Genomic DNA, 23,015 nt, shown 5'->3' on the forward strand with positions numbered 1-23,015 from the left:
GGTTTTATTAAAGACGGGTGGATATGGGAATGTAAAGGGGAAACTGAGACTTGTTGGCCCTGGTAACAGGATTCCCATTGTGTTGAAAACAGCTGAACCAGAAGGGAGAGTGTTTAAGAACTGCATAGCTCAAGTGTGTGAATGTGTCAGACTTGTGATGTGTGAAGCCAAACAAGGCTTTGGATTTAGAAAGGGAAAACTGAGCATAAAGAAACTTTGCTTTTCATCAACCCTACTCTGCAGAACATGCTGTAAATGAATAAGGAGCGCACCACCACTAATAAGAACAATTGTAACCCAATCATGTTTAAAATGAAAGATGAGCTAAGACATTTGAGTAAGATAAGGATTTTTAGAGGCTGTGCCAAAGGCTAGAGTTCAAGAAGGATTTTTATTTATGCAGTTTGATACTGGATTACTCTAATTTCTCCCTCTCTCATTCCCTTTCTCTGTAATTTTGGAAACAACCAAATGAACAAAGTAATCTGTCCAGTGGGTCTAGCTCAAATTGCTGGAAATCTGGTGAGAGCTGGCTGTTGTTCCAGTGAGCGACTGCAAAGTTGAGTGGTTTTGGAGATTTGTATTGACACTAGTAAATAAGAATATCTTCCTCTCATTTCATACTGTAGGTCCTATGAATGGAATCTTTGATCATTGTTTGAACTGAAACAATTTTGAAAGATGCCTATTTTATTTAAATAGAAGGTAATATAAAAAGATATTGGCTATATCGTGACACGTAGTGGCTGCCAACTTGGTAACACTTTGTTTGCATTTATCATAGATTTGTTTGGGTTAGAAGGGATCTTAAAGATCATTTAGATACAACCTCTTGCTGAAGGCCATCCAACCTGGCCTTGAACATTTTGATTGATGACACATATACAGCTTCTCTGGGAAACTTGTTAGAGTGCTTTACTACTCTGAGTAAATAATTTCTTTCTAATATTTAATTTAAATCTTTCCTCATGTTTAAAACTGTTACCCCTTGTCCTTTTACTATCTAGTCATAAAAAAAAAAGCTTCTCTCCCTTTTATTTATAAGCACTATTTGAGTGCTGGGAGGCTTCAATGAGGTCTCCCTGAAGCCTTCTCCAGGCTGGACAACTCCAGCTGTCTCAGCCTATCCTCACAGGAGAGGTGCTCCCTCCCCCTGACCATCTTCATAGCCTTCCTCTGGAGCCCTCTGATAGGTCCACATCTTTCTTAGGCTGAGTACCCCAGAACTGGATGCAGTACCCCAGCTGGGTCTCAGGCACAGGAGAGAATCACTTCACTCAATCTACTGGTCACACCATTTAGAGAGATTTGGTCAAAATATGTTCTTCTGAATGGATTCTCAGGGCAGGGAGTTGGATGTGAGAAAAGAACATTTCTCATGATTGTTTGTTGCAAAAATATAACTCTATGGTCCTTGAATAAACAGGGTAGAGGAGAATGGCTTTTGGGTCTGCTGTGCCTTTTTGAAAAGATAGCAGGGTGCATCTGCCATTTTCCCACCTTCTGCCAAACTACTGCTGCCATGGGACAGAGCCATCAAACCCAAGGAATGTCCACTTTGGATGTACACTGGTGCATCAAAGCCTTCTGCAGGAAAACAGATTTGTGGGAGTTTCTTTTGGCACAGTAAAATATGTACTGACTTTGCATTAAACTATGTGCTCAGTGGGCTTCTTGAGTGAGGAGACTGGTGTATGCATGGAACCTTGAAAAGGTGCATGAGGAGGAATACGCAGCAGTCCTCAGTCTGTGTGCAGACACAGGAATTGCTTTGTTCTTCTCTCCTCACACCTCTTGTGCTTGGTGTTTTGGTATTTCTCTTGGACTGTAAGAAGCTAAAGGCAGTAGATAAAAACAATGATTGAATGCACATTTATTTTGTTTTTTTATTTATTGACTTTTATTTCTGTTAATTCAACTAGTTCCTGAAAGTGGCAGCAGTCATTTATCGGCACCAGCTAACTGGCTGATCAATACCTTTTCTTTCTGCTCTTCCTTTTTCCCCTGCTGCTGTTTGCTCCTTTGGTGATATACTTCAACTGTGAAATTCAAAAAAAATATGAGCTTTCCTGTTACACAGCAATAAGAATTTATGAAGAAAAATGGGTGTTACTTCTTTCTGCAGGTCAGTGCTTAAAATGAGGGGGGAAAAAAAATCATCACTGGTGTATTACTATTGATCTATTTTGAGTATTCTTAAGCTGGATAGTCTTGTAATATGAACTGTTTTGGCCCTGCAGGATGTGGGACTAACCACTACCAGCCAGATTACCTGAGACAGAAGATGACAAACTGAGCTTCTGCCCTTTGTTCTTGATTTACTGGTAGCCTATAAGGAACACTTTCATGAGTGGGTTGCTTAGCTTTCTCCAACCTGTATGTGTTCACTTTGCAAATGGGTGTGTTGCTGCTGAGGGCTCTCCATGTGCTTGTGAGGTGGGGGTGACCCTCGAATCAGGGCCAGGATCAAACTTGGCAGCTCCAGCCTTGTTATGCTTGATCCTGGTAATAATAGCTGCTAGAATATCCCTAACCTTTTGTGTAGCACAGTTTCACTCTGTAATGGGGGAAATAGCAAAAGATGAAGGAGTAGGAAGTTCTGCTTTTAAATATTCTCATATTTAAACTTTTTAATCAAATGTTTGTTTGCTTTTGCATAACTAATTGTGCTCAATTTCTCTAAGTAAAACTTTAACCAGTGTAGGTATAAATATATAACAATCTTTATATTATTTATAATCTTATGTTCTTTTTATATACTTCCTCTTCAACTGCTTTGGATGTGTCTGGATGCATCTGTCAAATTTAGGCAATTGTTAACTGTTTTTAAAACTGCAGCACAAAATATCTAAAATGCATGCATAATTTATATCCGTATACAAATATATGGAACCATTTGGATGGTGGTGTTTAGGTTTGTGTGCATGGTGCTTTCATGGTTTTCCATTTATGCTGGTTTTGGTTGCAGCGTAGCTACTGTATTTTGTGGGTGAGGTGGATCAGTTACCACAGTGTGGACATCAGCTACAATCTGAAAAAGTTTAAACATCTCTCTGTTCTCCTTCTATAATTTTTATTACAGAAAGAGTGGTTTAATTTAGTAGCTCTGCTTGCATTTCAGGCTGTTGTACACAAGCTTTTGGTTGTCTCACTGTTTCTGTTTCTGGTCAGTTATGGAAATCAGTGAGTAGCTAGTGAGGTCAGTGCTGCTTAAGAAGCCTTTTCCAGATTCTCCTCTTGTCCAGAAAGACAGCTATACATCAATGAATCAGCACCTAAACAACTACTACTTCTTGATACTGATCTTGTCATGACAGAGTACAGATCTTACCATTTCAGTATGAAACTGAAGATGATAATTAGCACATCAGTTACATTTTTAATGAGGAAGACCTCTATAATGTCAGTCTTAATTTCTTTGCTTCCCTACTGTAAAATCCAGTGGACAGGTGTGACTATACACAGCTGGTGATTCTGACTAAAGCTCTTACTTTGTTGACTGTTACATGTTTTTGCTTCTTCACTTTTGTGAATGAGATTACTCGTAGATAGTCCCACTCTTTGTAGAGACAAGAGATTTAAAAAATTTCCATAGGGATTCAAATATATACCGTGGATGTTTTCCAAAGAAACTGTTCATTTGAAAAGATGAAAATGTAATTTAAATGAACACATAAGTTTTTTTAATAGCTTTATGATACCATTTAATGCTTATACTAAAATCAAAAATCTTGAAATCTTGCAGAAGATTGATGATGGAATAACCCTGTGTTTGACTCAGAGAAGTAGCATTACTTTTGTCCCATTTGGTGGTGCTTATTTCTGGAAAGTATGGAAAAGTATACAGGATGAGTTACATTTAAATGACTTCTGTTAACCTTGTGTGTCTTCTTGGCAATACAGTAAAGTGTGATGCAAAAAATGATAAACTATTTGAAGTGATGGGTTAGAGATTTTTAGAACAGTTTTGAAAGATTTTGAAAAGGTCTTAGAGAATCTCACCTTTTGACAGTAGTATAAATTAATTATGCAATTTAATAACAACAAAATACAGATCATATTTATAGGACTAATAAGGAATGCTGAATAGTTAAAGAAAATTATAAAGGAAAAGGTTAAATAAAATAATTTCTAAAAAGCTGAAGTCTTATTCATGATGATGTAAAACAGCTCAGTTAAATATTCTTCAAAAGATTGTTTGTATGAATTCTGCCTTTTGGTTTTTCTAAGAGAAGATTTTTTTTAATAAGGATTTAAATCTGAATTATGATCAGTGGGAGAAGCATGAATGAACAAGATGAGGCTATTTGTGACAGTCTTTGGAGACAGGAGAAGTGATGTATAGCAGATAAATATGGGATTAATGTTGAGCAGAGGGGAGAGACCAACATCCTGAATTATTACTAATAAGCGCTAATGAGAGAACAACAGCCATCCTTTGTGTTGAAAAATGCAGGCCATTTACTAATTAAAAATAATTCATGAAGTAGCTTATCTTTTTGTATTCTGCCTGTAATATTTGCATACAAGTGAAGCTGGAGGCAGGGTAGCAAAGTGATCCTATGTAAGGAAGATTTCAGGAGTTTATTGCCTTAATGTTTCCCTTAACTTTTAAAGTACTGTTTTGATCACTTCCATCTTTGTGTGTACACATGAAAGAATAAAAAAGCCCAAACTTTTTGGCAAGACTCAGCACTAAGCAATGGAAATAAAAGATATTGCCATTTCTGCCATTACCATAACTCCTCTTAACAAATAAAGCATGCAATGTACAGCACCTTAAAGCTCAAATGAGTACCATGTTCAGCTGAAGCCATGAAAATGAGATGAACATAGGTACAATGTACTATGTCCATGAAGGACTTCCTGTTCCCATAGTGCTTTTTGTACACTGAAGTCACAAGATATTAGTAAAGCACAGCTTCTTTTCTCTAATTATGCAGTATAAATGGAAATTGTGGGCAAATGTCCTAATCTCCATAGAAACAGCACAACATTTATTTAATTAGTAGTTTGCCTTTTGGCATTACTTTGAATAAATTAGCATTTCATTACATACCCTGAACTACTTGGAAAAAGTTTCCCAGACTAGTATTTAGTCTTTTTTCTCTGAAGAGTGTATTTTGAATCAGCATAGATTAATAATATCCTTTGTTACTAGAGAGAGACAGCATAGCAATACTGCTGTATTTTTAATATCAGAGGGTTGTGTTTGCAGGTTCTTTGCTTTCTTTAATCCCTAGGAATCAGAGTAAAATCTTATGTCACCTTATTTAATGTGTTACTCCTCCACCAGGGAAAAATCAAAAAAAAAAGAAAAAAAAAGGAATAAATTTGAAATACACCTTGACCTCCTCTCTCTACCCTTTCTCCAGAGGTTAAACTTTTTTTTCAAGTTGCAAAAGTCTCACTCTATCACTAATTGTAAATGAGCTTTTTGACAGTATTTCCAACACAGCTAATCCAGAATACACTATTTGTCTTCCTTTCTTGTATATAAATGAGTGGCAGGAAACAGAGTGACCAAGTTTAGGTATTGACTGCTGCATGAGTGGCTGCTTATAATGCTTTTCCTGAACAGGTACTGAGAATCAAAATTTGGATGGGAAATTAAAAGAGGTAATTCATCAAGGATAGATTTTAATTTATTTTCTTGCTAAGTATTAAAAAGAGCAGAAAGAAAAGTCCACAAAAGTGATAAAGGGTGGTAATTTCCTTTATTTGAGTCACTGGCTGTTTCAGACCCCTGCTTACCCCTTCAGAGAGTCACTGGCTGCCACCTGTGGCAGAAGATTGTCATGAAGTATGGTGTTAAATATTTGACTCTTTTCAAGGTGGTCTTTGAAGCAGGGATGTATGGTTACACCACCATTGCCATGGTTGCCTTTTGGTACACAGAGGCATGCAAAGAATCTGTCAGTTTGTTTTTGCTAAATCCAGAGGAATGAAGCATCTCCATTTTGGCTTCTTTGATCATGACACTGGGCCTGCTGGCAGGAGACAGGGTACATGTGTCTCAGAGGGCAAAAGGGCCTTTGCGCAGGAGTTAGCAGGTCTCATTCAGTGAGAGAGCTTTAAACAAGGTTTGAAGGACTGAGGAGATAAAATCACAATCACTTAAGACAGACCTGGAGGCAGCATGCCACTCTGAGAGACAGTGTGCTAATGAGGTCCTTTGGTTTGCTGTCTTGTTAGTGGTAGGGGATGGAGATCTATGCAGCAGCAAAGGTTATTGATGTGCTAGAAACTGCAGAAGCAACTGGGAATGCTCATGCAGGACTTGGAGCTTCTTCCCCTGAAAAGGCAATGGGATTGATCACCCAAATGAAGTGCATCTGCTCATATGCATGCAGCATGGGCAACAAACAGAAGGAACTGGAACCCATTGTGCAGAAGGAAAACTATGACATAGGGGGTTGGAAGTAGGTGATGTTTAAGGTCCCTTCCAACCCAAACCATTCTATGATTCTGTGACAAGAGGAGATGGCCTGAAGTTGCACCTGCAGAGGTTTAGATTGGGTATTAGCAAAAAATTTCTTCACTGAAAGACTGGCCAGATGTTGGAACAGGCTCTCCAGGGAGTGGTGGAATTGCCATCCCTGCATTGTTCAAAAGATATGTACATGTGGCATAGAGGAGCATGCTTTGGCATTTAACACGGTGGTGCCGGGTTAGCAGTGAGACTTAATGATCGTAGAGACTTTCTCCAACCTTAATGGTTCTGTTGTGTTTGGCTGTCAGGCTGGATTTTGTATCTAGTAGTACAATACATCTGGGGCTTATGATATTTGTGAGCTTGGAAGCAGTTACAAAAGGAGCCCCAGTGCAGTGCTCCACATGAAGGTCCCAGCAGCCTGTTCAACTGGGCTCAATGATGTCCATTTTTATGCTTCTGGTCTGAATTCTCTGAGCAGATGGTCACATACCTCCCTAATGACAAGTCAGGACAACCCTGTATGTTCACTTGCCCCTTGGTAAATGTTGTTCTCCTGCCCTGGGAAGGCTTTTTTCCTCATTATTTGTTATTTGACACTGAGTTATGTCATGGTGAGAGAGGAGCTTATGTTCCTTTCTAGCTTTTCTCCCAGCTTCATTAGTTTTCTCTCTCAATCCGTAATTATTTTGTATTCCTGGTCAATGAGTTAGCCAGAGTTTTGGAATGGTTCATCCTAGATCTTCTATTGTGATGAGCACCCTGCAAATAAAGCCTCAAAAAATTTATTTTCTAACTTGGGTCAAATCTGGCTCTTAGCAACAGCTGGAACAATTAATGGAAAACTTGAAGATGAGGAAAGAAAAGAAATGAAGATATTAAGTTCTCCCTGCCTCCCTCCCTGCCTCCCTCCCTGCCTCCCTCCCTGCCTCCCTCCCTCCCTGCCTCCCTCCCTCTTAAGCATCATTGTGGGCAGATTTTTGCTTTCAGGTCTGGTCCTCGATTACCTTGGTACCTGTGTAGGAAGCTGGCAAAGGTTTCTAGTCCTCCCCCCACCCAGTGCCTACGAATGTTGTTCCTGTACCCTCTGAGGTTCGTTGGTGCCTGACCCTAAAAGTAGAACGCCAGAAAATTCTGTGACTTGGTTGTCTGCACTCACCCTCACTGCAGGACCCCAACTCTTGGCTGCCACATTTTGCACTGTCCCTTGCCTATATCTGTCCTCATAGGGGCTATTCAGTAGCTCACAAAACAGCTCTTTCTTCCATCTATCTTCATCCAGAGGCTCAGAAAATCTACTTACAACTGTAAGAACAGAGAACAGTAATTTATGTCCTTGATACACATTAGAATTAACTTCTCTTTTTGTATTACAATTTAAAGGCACTATGCTAAAGCCCTCTAATCTTCTTCTGTATGTTCTAATAAATTTCATTGTATTTGTTAGTTGTATTGATATTGTTGTGAGCAAGCATGGTCTAGGGAACATGGGTTTGGGATCGCATAAATTGCCAAAACATTTTTCTTACCTGCTCCCAACATATTATTTGTTTTACGGAGATCTTGTCTGGAGATCTGAAAAATGGGAAGGCAATGTTAGAGGTATGTTAGAGAGAAAGACTCTTGTAATCTAATGGTCTGAATTTTGTTCTACAGCTTGATGACTGCACCCTGCAATTGTCTCATAACGGTACCTATCTGGATCTAGAATCCACCTTAGCAGAGCAAAAAGATGAATTAGAAGGCTTCCAGGAGGATGCTGGGTAAGTAAAGGTTTACTAAATTTTTATAAATAAGTATGTGGTTAACTAAATATGTTTGTCAGCATAGGAACAGAAAAGATTAAAATCTTTCCCTCATATGCCTGTATGTTTGTCCCTTTGTATGATTAAGAATTTTGACTTGTCTATGTTCACTCTTATTTCTCTAAAATACGAAATACTGTAGAGAAATCTATGAATACAAATATCTTGATTAGTCTAATATGATTTTGTAGTTCTTTGAAACTTGATAAATGAGGATGGTTTGTTGAGAGAACTCTGAGATCTTTCACATGATATTAGTCATGTAGAGGATTATACTGGGGTGGTGTTCCTGAAGTTATAAACTCAATTTCTTTTGCCTTGATAGTTGTCCTCCATTTATATTTTTATAAAAAGGCTTCTTTTTCCAATTGGTTTCTTTTTCCAATCCTGGAATTGATATGATTCAGTCCAAGGGATGGGCATGCATGTTGTTTTTTGAATAGTCTCCTCTCCTGATTTTCTTCTTTAGTTTTTACTTGCACACATGGATTGCTATGCCACAGTTTTCCATAATCATCTCTCCGAGAACTGAAAGTGAAAGCAGAAGTTACCATCAGTGTGCGTTTGTGTAAATGCACATAGGATATTTGCTTTTTTGAAGAATTTTCTTTTTGTAGATCTTTCAGGTGATTGTCTTAAGATGTAAAATGAACAGAAAGTGTAGATCTATTTTTGTCTTTCTGGTGACTATGTTGGACTGGATAGTTGTGATTATTTTATGGGTGTGTTTTACTGAATTTTGAGTTTGTCAGAGTTTCTTTACAGTAGGAGATGAAGTCCTTTTGCTTATACTCCTCCACTTCTAATAGCTGTCTTGCCTTTCATGAATATGCCTTAAAAATTTGAACTGTGCCTCTGAAGATTATTTTATGTGGAGAAGAATTTTAAATAATAATTTCCAGACATTCACGTGTTTGCATTTGTGTATGTCTTATTCACACATATCAGTTTGGGGCATATTTTATTACCATTACAAGATAAAAACTGTTCTGTTAGAAACCAATTAGAAGAGAGTTCATCAATAGACAGAGTAGGAAATACAAGCTGAACTGAGCCTCCTTTCCTATGCAATAGGAGCATTGAGTGTAGAAGTTGATGCAGTCTTCAGTTTTGTGCATAGGTGATAAAAATTACTGCAAAGAACAGCAAGTTCATATTTCCAGCTAACTTTATAATGAGTTGAAAGCAACTAATACGAAGGATTTTTTTTTTATGGGAGCAATACAATTTGAATTTTTCACATTTTTTTTTCCCTTCCATTGGTGTCTCTGTGATTAATTCTGGTAACTTTAACTTCAATACTTTTAACACCCCACAGGTGCAATTTGGCACTGCCAAGACATCTGGCAAGTGAGATTGTTTGGTGCTTTTTCCATCAGATTTTGCTCTTGAAATGGCATGCTACTGCCCATCTTGTTTTATTTTTATGCTTCTTTTGGGAATGTAAAATCAATTATATGAGTTTTTCCTGAAACACAATTATAATTTTCTCTGTGATGGCTATTCTGGGAAAAAAACCCAATCCAACAAAACAAAAATCACGGAACTGCTGCTTTTGAAGTTTTGTACTGGTGAGGATTCAGATGAATTTCTGTGTTTCATTTTTGTCCGTGTTTTGTGAGAGAAGAAAAGATAAACAAGAACCACCAGAGATTTGGAAGTATGCAGGATAAGCTTCTCTGTAGAACTTAACATTGTTACTTGACAGTAAATGCAGCTTATGTGATGTTCTTTGGAAAAACAGAGTATTCTAGACAGATTATCAAATGCAGTCAGTAATGTCTTCTTAATGTATTTCTAGCAAATTAAACTCCATTTTTGGGCCTTGTAGTTCTGAGACCAAAACACTGAGGTGGAGTGCTCCTGAGCTGGAGCTTCTGGCTGCAGACCATGGGAGCTTAACAACAGCCTGCTGTCTGGGAGGGACTGGCTGCAGAAACCATTTAGTCTCTCTCTTTTTCTGTCTGGGTCATTTCAAGGTCCTGCTCTTAATCTTCAAAGCTTTTAATTTTCTGAGATTAGGCTACCTCAGGACCTGTCTTTCTGCCATGCCAAAGCTGCTGTGCTTATCAGGGTCACTGAAGCTTGCTGAACTCTGAGTGAAGGCTTTAGTAGCTGGATATTCAAGGCATTTTTAAAATTTTAGAACCTTAGCTGTGGCAACTCCTACTCAAAGTGGTCAGAGTGTCCTGTAATCTGATGCTGAAAATCTGTTTTTACCAAACGTACCTGTTAATCCAGGAAAAGTGATGAATGTTTTCTTTTTAAACACTATTGAAATGAGACTTGTAAATACAACAAAACAAGCAGAAAGCAAAGTCTCAAAAATTTTGATTGGTTTGAGAGGCTGCAGGTATTTATTTTCTCTAGGAGGGATTGGATGAGCATAGTGGAAAATATGAAGGATTATCCCTCAAAAGGAGAGAAGAGAATGGTGGCAGTTGCTGGAGGTTTATAATGTGTATCGGTAAATAACCTGTATAAGAAACATATGCACCCATGCAATTAGAAATGAATGCTGTTCTGTTACTGGATATAGTGGAAAGAGGCAACAGGTAGTTGCTGTCCACTCCAGCAGAATCGAATCTAGTGAAGGAGAAAAGCCAACACACCTGCCTTGGTACCCTGGAGAACTAACTAAAACATGGATGGGGATTGGACTGCTTTCCAATCTTCACAACTTTACCTGCTGCCATTTGCACCCTTGAGAGCAGCTGTAAGATTCAGGAGGATCAGATTGTTTTTATATGGGGGCTCGTTTTGGAAGAGCCAGGACAAACATCTGGTCAAGTAATGAGGCTGGCCCTGCAGCAGGTGTTGCAACCAGCAAAAGGGTCAGTAGGAGCATGTAGGAAAACAACTTTACTTTTCAAGTCTGGATTGTGTTCATGGCTCACTTGCTTGTTGGGTTGCTTAGCTGTTTGGCTTTTTTCCTTGCTTACAACACAGGTTATTTTGTGATTGTGTAATTGTGTAGAGTGGTACACAATGGAGGCTGTTTAGGCAGGCTGGCTGCTTAAAGGTGTTGGTGACAGGTAAAGCTCCTTTCCTTGCCTTCCTTGATGTTTTACAGAGAAAGCAGGAATCATCAAGAAGCTGATGTGTTTAAATTGCCATATAATTGCTCAAGCTCTCTTTGTGGATATGTCTTAGCAGGCCCTCATGATAGCCCACAAGGTAACACAGTCCTCAGAATGCAGAACATGAGTTTCTTCAGGCAGTATGCTATGAGCAATGACTTCAGGGAATATGTTGTCAAGACTTCTGTCCAGCAGGGATTCTTTTAAAATACTTCTGATAAATGGCTTCAGTGCTAAGGTTTTTGCATTCCTTCTAGACACTCTTTCTCAAGCCATTTTAGCTGGATGACCTTTTCCCTCTTGATGGTGCTGTTCATTCCGGGCTTCATTCGAAATCTGTTGGAGGCGATGGAGTCTGGCAAGGATCTCTAACATTCTTTTCCTGTTTTTGTACTGGTTGTTTTCCCGCTTAGATTTTGCAAATAACACGATTGTGAAAATGAAAACTTATTGTCACTTGTTTACATAAGGAAGTTGGGGATGCATTTGAAAATTAATTTAGTTTTTGTCTTACAAAAATGGTATGGCTTATTTCTTGAACCAGTCTGAAATCTAGCAGATTCTATGCTGATTTTACATCACTTTAAACAGAATGTATTTGTGCTTGTTCATGGGTGAAAAACGTTCTCAACTTCTGGTAGCTTTCTCTCTGTGTTTTGTCTTGATGTCATTTCTATGTTTTGCAGTGCCAACAACAAGAAAAATAATGGAGGTACCAGGGAAAGATTGTCATTGTGTTGCTACAAACAGGAGACTGTGACTTCTTATTGACATTATTTATCCATGTTGTGAAGAATATATTTTGATTTCTATAGAAGAATATATTATATATATTTTAATTTTATAATAATATGTATTTCTATAGAATAATATATTTTGATGTTGTGAGGAAAATATTTTGATTTCTGTGATATTTCGCTATTAGGTCTGATGAAATGCTGAATCTGAAAAATGCAATTGATAGTCACAAAAAAAAAAACCCAAAAAACCGTAAATAACCCCAAAAAACCAAAAAAAAACCCAAAAACCACAACAAAAGCAGCTCCCTAGAAACATCAAACTAAAAAACCTGGGCTGAGAGGTGATGGTAATTTTTGGAAGGTGTAAGAATTTCTACAGGGTAGCAGTATGCCAGTCTAAAATGTATCAGATTGAGATGCTGCACCACATTTTGAAGTGGATGTATAGCTAAAACTATACTGTTGTAGAATAAATGGTGATACAGATTACAATTTCACATTCCTAAAGAAATACATTTTTATGGGCGAGCAAATTGATGCTTTCTTAATTACCTCAAAAAGATTGAGGGCATTAACTATTACTGCCTATATTTTCAAATCTTTATGCAGCTTTTTAGCTTATTTCTGATATAATTTTGTTGTTTATGTAAAAAATAATTAAATAAAATATTGAAAATAATCTTTAGGTGGAACTGTAGTAATTAATTTTCATAGTTCTCTTGCAATAATCATTGACAGCAAAATGAAATAAAATTACTGGTCCCATATGGTTTCCCTGCACAGAACAATTGGAAAGACATCTCTGAGCATTCCTGCTTCCAGAGCGTGTAATCAAAATAATTACACATATGTGTATGTATTTTGTAGGCTTGACAAATGAGACATGTGACTTTGAGGGATGTGCTCTGAAAGCAGGATGGATGCAATTAAAAGTTGAAAGTTGCAGTATGAAAATTATTCACCAGTTGAGATAAGTATTTCTTTTCAGCGGATCTTCTTGACACAGTATCTTTTGAAGAAATGATTGACAAATTAAGGTTGCTACAAATAGTAAAATGCTACTGCTTTTGTAGTTAAAAAAATGAATTCTGATTTGTGTATATAAAATGTATTTAGAAAATAAGCATCTTTAAAATAATAGCAAACTTGAATAAATTTTACGGCAGGCCAAGGCTTGTTTTCTTACATAGTTTTCAAGCTGGCTTGATGGTATAGAAGTAAACCTCTTCTGCATATGTTGAGGTCAGAAATTGCAAGCCACTTTGCTCACACCAAAATACACAAAATGCAAGGTCTATATGAGCTTTTGAAAAGCACCTGTGGTGCCCTGTTTTGGTGTGTGCTGTCTAGGAGGGGTCTGGAGTGTAACAGTAAGCACAGAGATCAGAGCAATCACAATTTAGTGTGTGTAGTAGAAGACTGGGGATGCAGATGGGGGTGCAGTCTGTGCATGTCACAGCTTCATCCCAGTCTTGATTGAGAGCCTCCAGGCAAGTAGCCTACAAAAAAACCCATCACAATACTGGATAGTGTTAACTTTCATGGATGTGCTGAATATGTCCTTCAAAGGGAAACAGAGTTCTGCTCTTGTCCAAATGCCTCTGTCTTGGAAATTGTACCTCACTCCTTCCAATTGACAAAGAGCACTGGCTCCCATGGCTTGGACAAGGAGGCTTCCTGAGCTCTTTACCCTCTGTGTGATTTTGATCTGGAGTGGGCAGGAGCCTGAGATTGGTAGACTTGGCCAGGGCAGGTCAGAGCTGCCTCTTGGAATTAACACTTAAAAAATGTGAAGGGGCACCGTGCTCTTAACCCATGTGCCTGAGAATAGTGTCAAAAACTCATGGTGGCTTTTAGGGTGTAAGATGGCATTGCAAATACCAAGTCCTGAAGTGTTCTGTGGTCTGCTTTTGCCCTATGAGGTTTTTTTTGTCGGTGTTTTTTTTTTGGTGACAGTGTTTAAATGCTGGGGTTTTTTTAAGAGCTTGACCCATGATTTTACAGATTTGTTTGTCAATACTGCAGCAGCTGTGTCTCTCTCTCCTACCTTGCCACAGAATTTTATTATTTGTAAAGGGAAAAATCTGCATCTGTACCAAGGTACCTGTGGAAGCACTTGAAGATTCGCTATTTTTGAATTCAGTGATTACTGCTGGCAAATGAATGCAGTAAGAGTGCTTTTATTAAAAAAATAATTTCCACTGCAAAATGTATTGCAAAAATACTGTTGTGCTTAGCTCTCTCCCAGACTCTTACATACCAAATAAAGTGCCAAACCAAAAAGTGTGTGAATAATTCTTACAGTTTTTCCTAGGACAAATTTTTTTAAAGATAGCCAGATTTGGCATTCAGTTTTACATGTGAAAATAGCTGAGAAGTCCAGTATTTTATGGTGGAAACTTAAATAAAAGCAGCTTATGGAAACAGCTGATGCCAGATGTTCTATTTAAAACCATTTAATTTTATTAACATTGAAGCTGCTTAATAGCTGTGTTTGCACTCTGCCCTCCTCCTCAATGACGAGGCTGTTAGTTAAGTGAGAGCTCTCGAGGCTTGAAAATGTGTTTCCCTTCAATTTGTGAGGAGGAAATCCCTTCCTCTCTCCATAAACAGATCATCTGTGGGGCTTCAGGTAGGGCTGCCAGAAAGTGCTGCAGGGCTGCTCTGAACTCAATTCCTGTTGTGAGTAGAACCAAGGATTTGGGAATCTAAACCTGGAACAGCACCAGCATCATGGGTACTCACCGTCTGCTGGGGAAAACCAGTGTAGTGTTGCCCAGAGTGTGTGGGCAGCCAAGGGAGTTTGTGCTGGGTAATTAATAATAGCTGTGAATTAGCTACACTTCCTATACCATGACAACTGTTCCTGTGTGTGCTCCTACCCGGTGGTAAATGCAGAAGTTTGTGTAAGCAAGCTCACACTTGCTTTTATCCCATGGGAATATATTTGTTTATGTGCTTGGTTTATTTGGTTTACCCCTGACTAAACTAGGGTGGTAATCTGCTTCTGATAAAAAATAAGTGTCTCCAATTTAACCTCCAGTTGTGAACTAACAGCTTAAACTATTGCAAATCTGTGACTAGCCCAGGATCTCCGGTAATGAAACCATGAAAATTACTAAATACTGCCAGGGTTAAGACCACAGCAGTACAGCAAAACAGGAGTTTATTTCACATTTACTGCTCAGTAATTGTGCTCGCAAAGGCATTGTTGGCCCAGCAATAAATATAAAGCCCATTTCCGAAGTAGAAATAAGTGGCCTGAGAAGAGTGTTTAATATTTAAGAATTTGTATGTCAAGTTATGAAGAAACCCTTGCCAAATATGATGCTAGTGGAAAACTTCCAAAAGCAGAAAGAGACACAAAGTAGTATGTTGATCTGTGCAAAGTAGACTTTATTTTTGTGTACTTACATACACATATGCATGTTCTACTGCAAGGTAGGACAGCTTTAAAATAGTTATTGATGAGTGTGCTTAAAATGCTCCCATTCTGATAAAGTGAAACAGACCAATTAAGTGATTAGGGCATTGCTTTCACATGTGTTGTGCTGCTTTGGATAGTATCTTCTTCACTTTATTATCTTTATAGTGTCATCACTTAAATTGAAAAAACATAAAAGATTAGTTTTTCCCTTAAGGTAGTAGAGAATGATTTCTAATAAAAGGGAGATGTTTATGAAAAGTTCTTAAGACTATTTTTTATAAACGGAGTCAATTTTTTTCTTTTTTTAATTATAAAAATATTAGATGCCTCTTTTGGAACTGGAAGTCAGATTAAGCTCAGGTATTAGGGGCCTTTGTGAGGAAAGAAAAACCTAAATTATTCAAGTGCTGTTCATGTCTTCTCTGGAACTATGGAACTTCTACTGAAGCTGTTCACGAACTCACTGAATGGGTTAGATTGGAAGGAACCACAGTGGGACTTCTGGTCCAAGCTCCCTGTTTGAGCAGGGTCATCACAGAGTCCATTACACAGGATTGTGTCCAGATGGTTCTTGAATGTCTTTGAGGAAGGAGTCTCCTCATCCTCTCTGGGCAGCCTGTTCCAGTACTTGGTCACCTGCACAATAAAAAAGTTCTTTCTTACGTCCAGGTGGAGCTTCCTGAGCATCAGTTTCTTCCCATTGCCTCTTGTCCTATGGCTTGGCACCACCAAGCCAAGCCTGGATCCACTCTCTTGACACCTTCCCTTTAGAGACTTCCAGACACTTCCTGTCTCAGTTGTCTCCTCTGGAGGCTGAACAGGCCCAGCACTCTCAGCCTTTCCCCATAAGAGAGATGCTCTGGTCCCTTAATGATCTTTGTAGTCCTCTGTTCTACATGCTCCATGGGCTCTGTGTCTTGTACTGAGGAGCTGAGAACTGGACACAGCACTCCAGATGTGGCCTCACCAGGCCTGAAGAGAGGGGCAGGATCACCTCCCTCGACCTGCTGAAGATGCTCTTCTTAATGCCACCCACAGTGGTCTGGAACCAAAACTGTCGGTCCCACAGTGTGGCTGGGAGCACTGGAGGGACCCTTCCTTTGTCTGAAGATGTGGAAACATCGAGTGACTCAGCTGTTGGAGGTTAATTTATTTTACTTTCCTCCTTGCCCTTGTCGCATAGGTTTCCAGTTCTTCTAACATTTTTTTCCCCCAAAAATCCAGATATTTCAAGGCATCTGTTTCTCCAAGTGTGAAGAGGTTTTAAATTAAAATCCTTGTGTAATGTGAATATCAAAGTACAGGTGATAGCAAAACCATATGACCAGAAACTAGGAGGTGTAAAGATTACTGGGAGGAATGTGCAGTCAGAGCTTGACAGTTCCTGACAGCATATACATAACCTAAGAACTGGAAAGCATTGGTCAAGTGATGTGTCCTCTCTGAAGAAAAACGTGATGCAAGGTTGACAAGAGGTGGGGAAACTATGCTCTTGGTTTTGTGTTTTACCCAAAAACAATATTATTATTAAAATGGCTCTTTGAATGCAATTCTCTTCACCATTTTCCAACTCATAAAATTTGTGTTTTCTTAATATAAAAATAAATATAAGGTGTAGATTTATTTGATCATGCTATCAATGTTTCACAAAACGACAGGATAAACATCCTGCTGAAAACAATTATATATGGGTTGAGTGGGTTGATCTTTTGAGTTGGGAAAGGATACAGTTTTTTTCATGAATGACAACTCTTGAAAAATGGTCATTTTCTGACTGTGAAGGCAGCAGTCAACCCTCAAATATTTGAGGGGCTTTTGTAAAGTTTTTGTATTTGTTTTAATGTGTGGAAATTGAGCTATTAACAGCTGGGAAAGAGCCAGCATGCTGATAGAGAAGGTATAGGGAGAAAGTAGGGAAGGGATTCTTACTCTCCAATTTGTGAAATTTGCTTGCACATAAACTACTGGAAAGGACAAATAGAACAAATATTTCTCCCATTTTGAACTCATTGCATTTTAGAGAGCGTAAAAGTGATTCATTATCTTTTGGCAAAAATCATTGCCTTGTGGTGAGATATCCAGAAGACTCCACCTTTTACTGATGTATACTCAGAATACATTAGTAATAAGTAATTTGGTGCTATTCATGTGGCTTATTAATGCATACTTGGTGAAGCCCTTGATTGTTGCACTCAACACTTTGGAGTTTCTCATTTTCTTCCCCCTTTTCTTTCTATCCCATTTTGTTTCCATTTAAAAAGAGAGGGGAAAAAAAGAAAAAAGTTTACAACCCTGCCTAGTAAATGTACTTGTGAAGAGTTAGGGGGATGTAAAAACCCAGCACCATGTAGTGACAGTCTGTAGGTAGTCCTTATTTGCACAATTGTACAGACAACTGTGTGTCAGCCTGGATGCTATTCCACTCACTGGCATTCAGATGTGACTTTTCTGGGTGGTTTATAGGTTTTTAGTGGGAATGAGGCAGTTATTTGTTAAGATCATGTTGACAAACACAGAATGCAATATTGGAATAAACTGCAGGGAGAACATACAGATCTAAGCATACTTTCTTCTTTTGCATACTGTTGGTTGCTCTAATAATTGGTAAGATTTTGCCTGCCCAGTTTTTGCTTAGGGAATATGCTGGGATTATTTCTATTTGGATTAGTAAAGTTTTAATTATTTTTATGTTTTGTTTTTGAATGCAGAGTGAACAGACATGAATAGTTGCTATCTGTTTACTAACTTGTCCAATGATTGTTACTTTAGTAAGTGTGTCATGATCCAGGAATGCTTTGAATAAAACCTCTCTGAAAAGTAATTAGGTGACTTGCAAGTGTATTATACAAACAGGATGCAGACACATTCTGACTTCACACTAATTTCTAGATGGAAAAATTGAGGTAAGAAAAGCCCACTGACTTCCTATGAGGATGCATGTGTGTTTGCCTTGTACAGCCTGTCATGTACCAGAATAGGTTGCTAGTGCTGTCATTCATTTGAAGAGTATTAGCATGTAAAAGACTTTTTTAATTATTGGTATTATTTTCTGAGCTCCTCTGCTTTTATTATTCAATGGCAATAACATGATCTTGAACATGACAGTTGGATCTTTAGATAATAATCACCTAAGAACTTCAAAAAGGTTACTTGTTTGGATAAGATTTTCGGATGAGTTTCAGAGAGATTCTTAATTCCACTCTCCTTGCACATGTGCACTCTCTCACTTTCAAAAGACTTGGCTTTTATACCACATTTTTTTGGAAGTGTCAGAATTTTTTTTTTCTATCTCTTGAATCTGCAGTTGAATGGAGAAGCAAATCATAGTGAAACGGCAGTCAAAATGTATCTCAACAGCTTTGAAATCAAAGCCTAGGATTTATGCTGTCTGATTAATAGCAGGTTAAAAAAACACTTTCCTTATTGTGTGTGTGCTGGTTTGCAGATCTTTTTCAAGGAAAACCTGATAGACTCAAGTGCTTGAACTCTGGCAAAAGTTTCATCCTTTATGCATTCAGCACCAAACAGTTTGTTTTCTGTTGCTGCTGTGGAGTACCTTAAACTATGAAGCAGCTGCTAGACAATACCCCATTGCAGAAGCATTTTCCACTCCCTAAAAGGTGTTTGCAAGTGAAGATGGAAGTGGATGGGTTCTGAAACAAAAAAAGCAAAAGTAATGCACTCTAGAACAAGTCTGTTGCATGTGTTTGCTTCTGGTGGCATACTGTACCCTTAAGTTTCTTTTGTGGGAGTCAGTGATTCTTGAGCTCAGGAGTTGGTAGATGCTCTTCTTATTAAGCTACTTCTGTTGGAAAACATGGATGTAATTATTGGAGATGGTTATTGGTCCACGAAGAAGCCTGAGTGCTATGAGAAGCTGTAACAAAGTGTGAAGTGTGTGTTGTGCATGTGTATTTTGAAAGCAGCATCTGTGGTTTTCATAATGGTTAGATTGTTAGATCAGGCAGAATTTGCTGCAGAATTGTTATAGGGTAAATTGTCAGATTAGGCTGATGTTAAATGCTGTCCAGGGCTGGAAATAATTTCAGTGTTACCAGGTTGAGGTTAGTTTTCACACAACCTCTTCCCCCTTTGGGATAAATAGGCAACAGTTTATGATAGTTCAGCTGGGTTCAGTAACCTGTTGTGTTTGCTTTGGTAGTGGTTCTGAAGGATGATGAAAAAATCATCTACTTATTTCAAGAGAGGCTTGTATGCCTGGCTCATTTGATTTCCTCTGGTTCAGAATTGGCCTTTCTGTGAGTGATTGTCTGCACTTAATAGCAGTGTGAAAAATTGAATATGGAGGGAGCTGGAGGCTGGGGGAGCAGCAAACCTTCCCATCTAATAACAACTAAATAATGAAAATACAAAGTACCTGTCCTGTTCGCCAGTATATGATTTTATTTTCCTTTCCTTTTCTTGATTTGGTGAAACTTAAGACAGCAAACCTTACATATGCTGTAGGTTTTTATGTAGCTTTGCAAGTTAAAAGCAGGCTGCAGCTGGGAACTGCTTGCTCTTTATAGTGCTCCTTTAAAGTAGGATGATGAAGGGCATCAGCTGTGCTGTTAGCCTGGTGCAGGGGGAAAGGTGAGGACCATCCTCTGGACCCCAGTTATTACAATCCCTTTACTGCTATTGCCAGTTTGAATTGAAACTTCTAATGTTCATCTACCACCACATCTAGGCTATCTTCCCAGAACCTTGGCTGGGATCTGAGGGAAAGGATACTCATTTGTTGAAATATCCAAACTTTTATGTGCACAAACAAACTACTTTGTAGTTTTAAAAGGTTTTGCATAATCGTACTTTCTAGCAAAGCAAATTACTTTTCTCTCCGAGTTATCCTCAAGAATTATTTCCGTCTACAAGTGACTGATAATACTAATCTTAATGGATGGAATCCCTACTTGAAACAGAGTAAAATGAGATTAATGGGAATATGCTACTTGAAAACTACTCTGAGGGTGGGATATGAGTGCCTATTATAATATATTTATTTATTTTTAAAAAACCCCAAAAAACAGTCACCCCAACAAGATGCATCACTCTTAGTTGCTGTGCTGCCATATGAATGCGTACAGCATTGCATGAAAGATTCAGGTCCCGGTTTGCTTTTATGAGGTAGCTTTTTCATGTACTTTATATATTTCAGAAATAGAAGAGTGTGCAGACCCTAGCTAAGAGCAGAGCTTAGACACTCTCTTACCTACATTAAGTGAAAAGATTGAAATTTTTTGTGAGCTAAAATCATGGCTTCTAACAGCATTGGACTCAGCTTCTGCTTATGACAGCCTTTTGACAATTCAGATGTCTGGGATAGATTTTGTTTTTTGATTAAACACAATGAAGAATAGTAAGTTTGCTTGTCTGTGTGACTATAGAGTATTATTAAAACCACTGCAATTTGTCTGCTGCTGTGCTGTAAAACTGTAGCTTTTTCCATGATTGTCAAGTATTGTGTAGAAAGCAGAACATGAGGAGCCCAGAAGGATATAGCATGGCCTTTTGTAGAATTAACACCTTTAATCTAATGAATATTGTTTATTGAGTTATTAAGCACTCGCTAAAAAAGTTTGAGAAGTGATTATCCACTTTGGTTTCAAATGATAAAATAACGTGTTTTCAGAAGTAGGAGATTATTTTAAGAGACTAAATTTATTCAATTGATATATATAGGCCTTTGGAAGAATATTAGGAAGTCTGAATAGTTGCTGTCCTGAAAGAAAGAAAACATTGAAATAGAAAATGTATGTTAATTGATGCATTCTCCTATTTTACAAAGATGAGATTGATCAAGGACATGATTGTGGTCTGTCTTGCTCATAACGCCAATGCATCTTAATTGGATATTTACATAAAAATCCAATTTTTAATACCAGCAGGCCTTTTAGTATAGGTCTGAAAAGAGGAATGTAATGTCTTAATAAAATAGACTATCTTAAAATTTCCTCTCAAAGTTTCCTTGAAGCATTAAGAGGAAAACTGTGTATTGGTTTGTTTTAATGTGTGGTTTTGGGGTTAAATTATTATTATTTTGTTTATTAACACTTTTTCCCCTCTGTACCCCTAACAACATTCTGGGTATTTTTTTCTGGTCAAGGGTTTGCTTGGTTCAGACAAAGGCTTTACTTCAAAACAAGCAACTGTTTAAGACAACCAGTTGAAGAACTATTTTCAAAATGCCATTCAAGTGGCAATTGAATTTAGTGAAACTATTTGTAGTGTGGTACATAAACAATGACAAAATAAAACATTTGTGTTCTGTAAGACAGGCACTCAGTGAGTTGTTGGCATATGTTTATTTACTTTAATTTACTAGAGAAGTTGAGTATAGAAAACATTTTGTGTCTTGGTAATTCCAAAGACTAGAAGTTAATCTTATAGCAATAATGGTTCTGATCTCAAAAAAGATCAAAAGAATGCTATGTCAGCACAATATGTGAAATTTGCCTACTCGTCTACTGTTAAATTGCAGCAATTAAATTAACTCTATTAAATGCTTCTTGGATTTTTTAAAAAATAAATAGTAGCCAGTTGCACTCACTGAAGCATATTTTTTTTTAAAAAAGTCATATCAGTAAAAATACAGGCCTTAGTTAAGAGTAGATTGCAAGTTTTGTTACATGTCTAAGTTTTGTTTTTAATAAATGAATCTTGTTTGTTGGAAATATTCATTTCTGCAGTGTATTTTTCAACCTATTTCATTTTTACTACAAATGGCCTGTCTGTCCTGTGGCACCTCCCCCTTCCCTGACCTGCTATCACAAGCTTGCCTACAGGCATGTTTTTTAATGCTGTTTGGCCAGTAGTTCATGAGTCTGTGAAATCATGGGTGGATTTCAAGTTACCCCTTTTTTTTTTTTTTGCATTTATTATTGTAATATGCTTTCCAGTAAACTGGTATGTGTAGAATCATGGATGTAATAATTATCATAGGTGATCTTCATTTTGCAAAAGTGTTATTTATATTGCATGATAGTCAAAAGTGTTAATCAGGAAAATGCATAGTTTCTAATTTTTACATGTGACTGATTATAATTAGCTGCTGTGGGGTAAATCTAGTGTGCCTAAACCCCATGAAATGCCTCTGTAGTGATGATCATGATGTGGCCTGGGGGGAAGGGGGGGAACGCACCATCGTAAATGAGTCTTCATCTTTGTGATTTCTGGGGCTTGAATCATATTGATTTTGCTAGGCTGGAAAAATTTCCAATGCAACCAGTGGCAGATAAAAATCAGTGTTTGTGTGTGTGAGAATTTTCTGTCCTGGGAGGTATTACAGTTGGAACAACAGTGTAGAACAGCCTGTAGAAGAGAGCTTGCTCTGAGTTTTGCTTATAATTTTCAGGTGTCTTTGTAAGGAGGTGAGGTGGAGGAGGAAGTAGCACCACTGTTGAAGCTTGGAGAACTACCAATAAAAAAGGTCTTGTTTCTATTAAGAAACATTGTGCATTAGATTTTTAGAAAAGAGGAGGAAACTATTAAATTGCAGTGGGCCTGAATCTCTACAGGCCTTAAAATGCT

The 23,015-nt window shown here is 37.9% G+C and overlaps 1 protein-coding gene across 5 annotated transcripts in view; it reads left to right on the plus strand.

Annotated features, from left to right (window-relative positions):
• FHOD3 (formin homology 2 domain containing 3) overlaps positions 1-23,015 on the plus strand; it is a 373,706-nt gene that overhangs the window by 26,920 nt on the left and 323,771 nt on the right. For all 5 annotated transcript variants that reach the window (XM_033512167.1, XM_033512166.1, XM_015619233.3 and 2 more), the window contains exon 2: positions 8,090-8,196. In XM_033512167.1, coding sequence (XP_033368058.1) covers positions 8,090-8,196 — 107 coding nt within the window. The remainder of the gene's footprint in view (positions 1-8,089; positions 8,197-23,015) is intronic.

The sequence above is a fragment of the Parus major genome, chromosome 2 (assembly GCF_001522545.3).
Source record: "Parus major isolate Abel chromosome 2, Parus_major1.1, whole genome shotgun sequence".
Lineage (NCBI taxonomy): Eukaryota > Metazoa > Chordata > Aves > Passeriformes > Paridae > Parus > Parus major.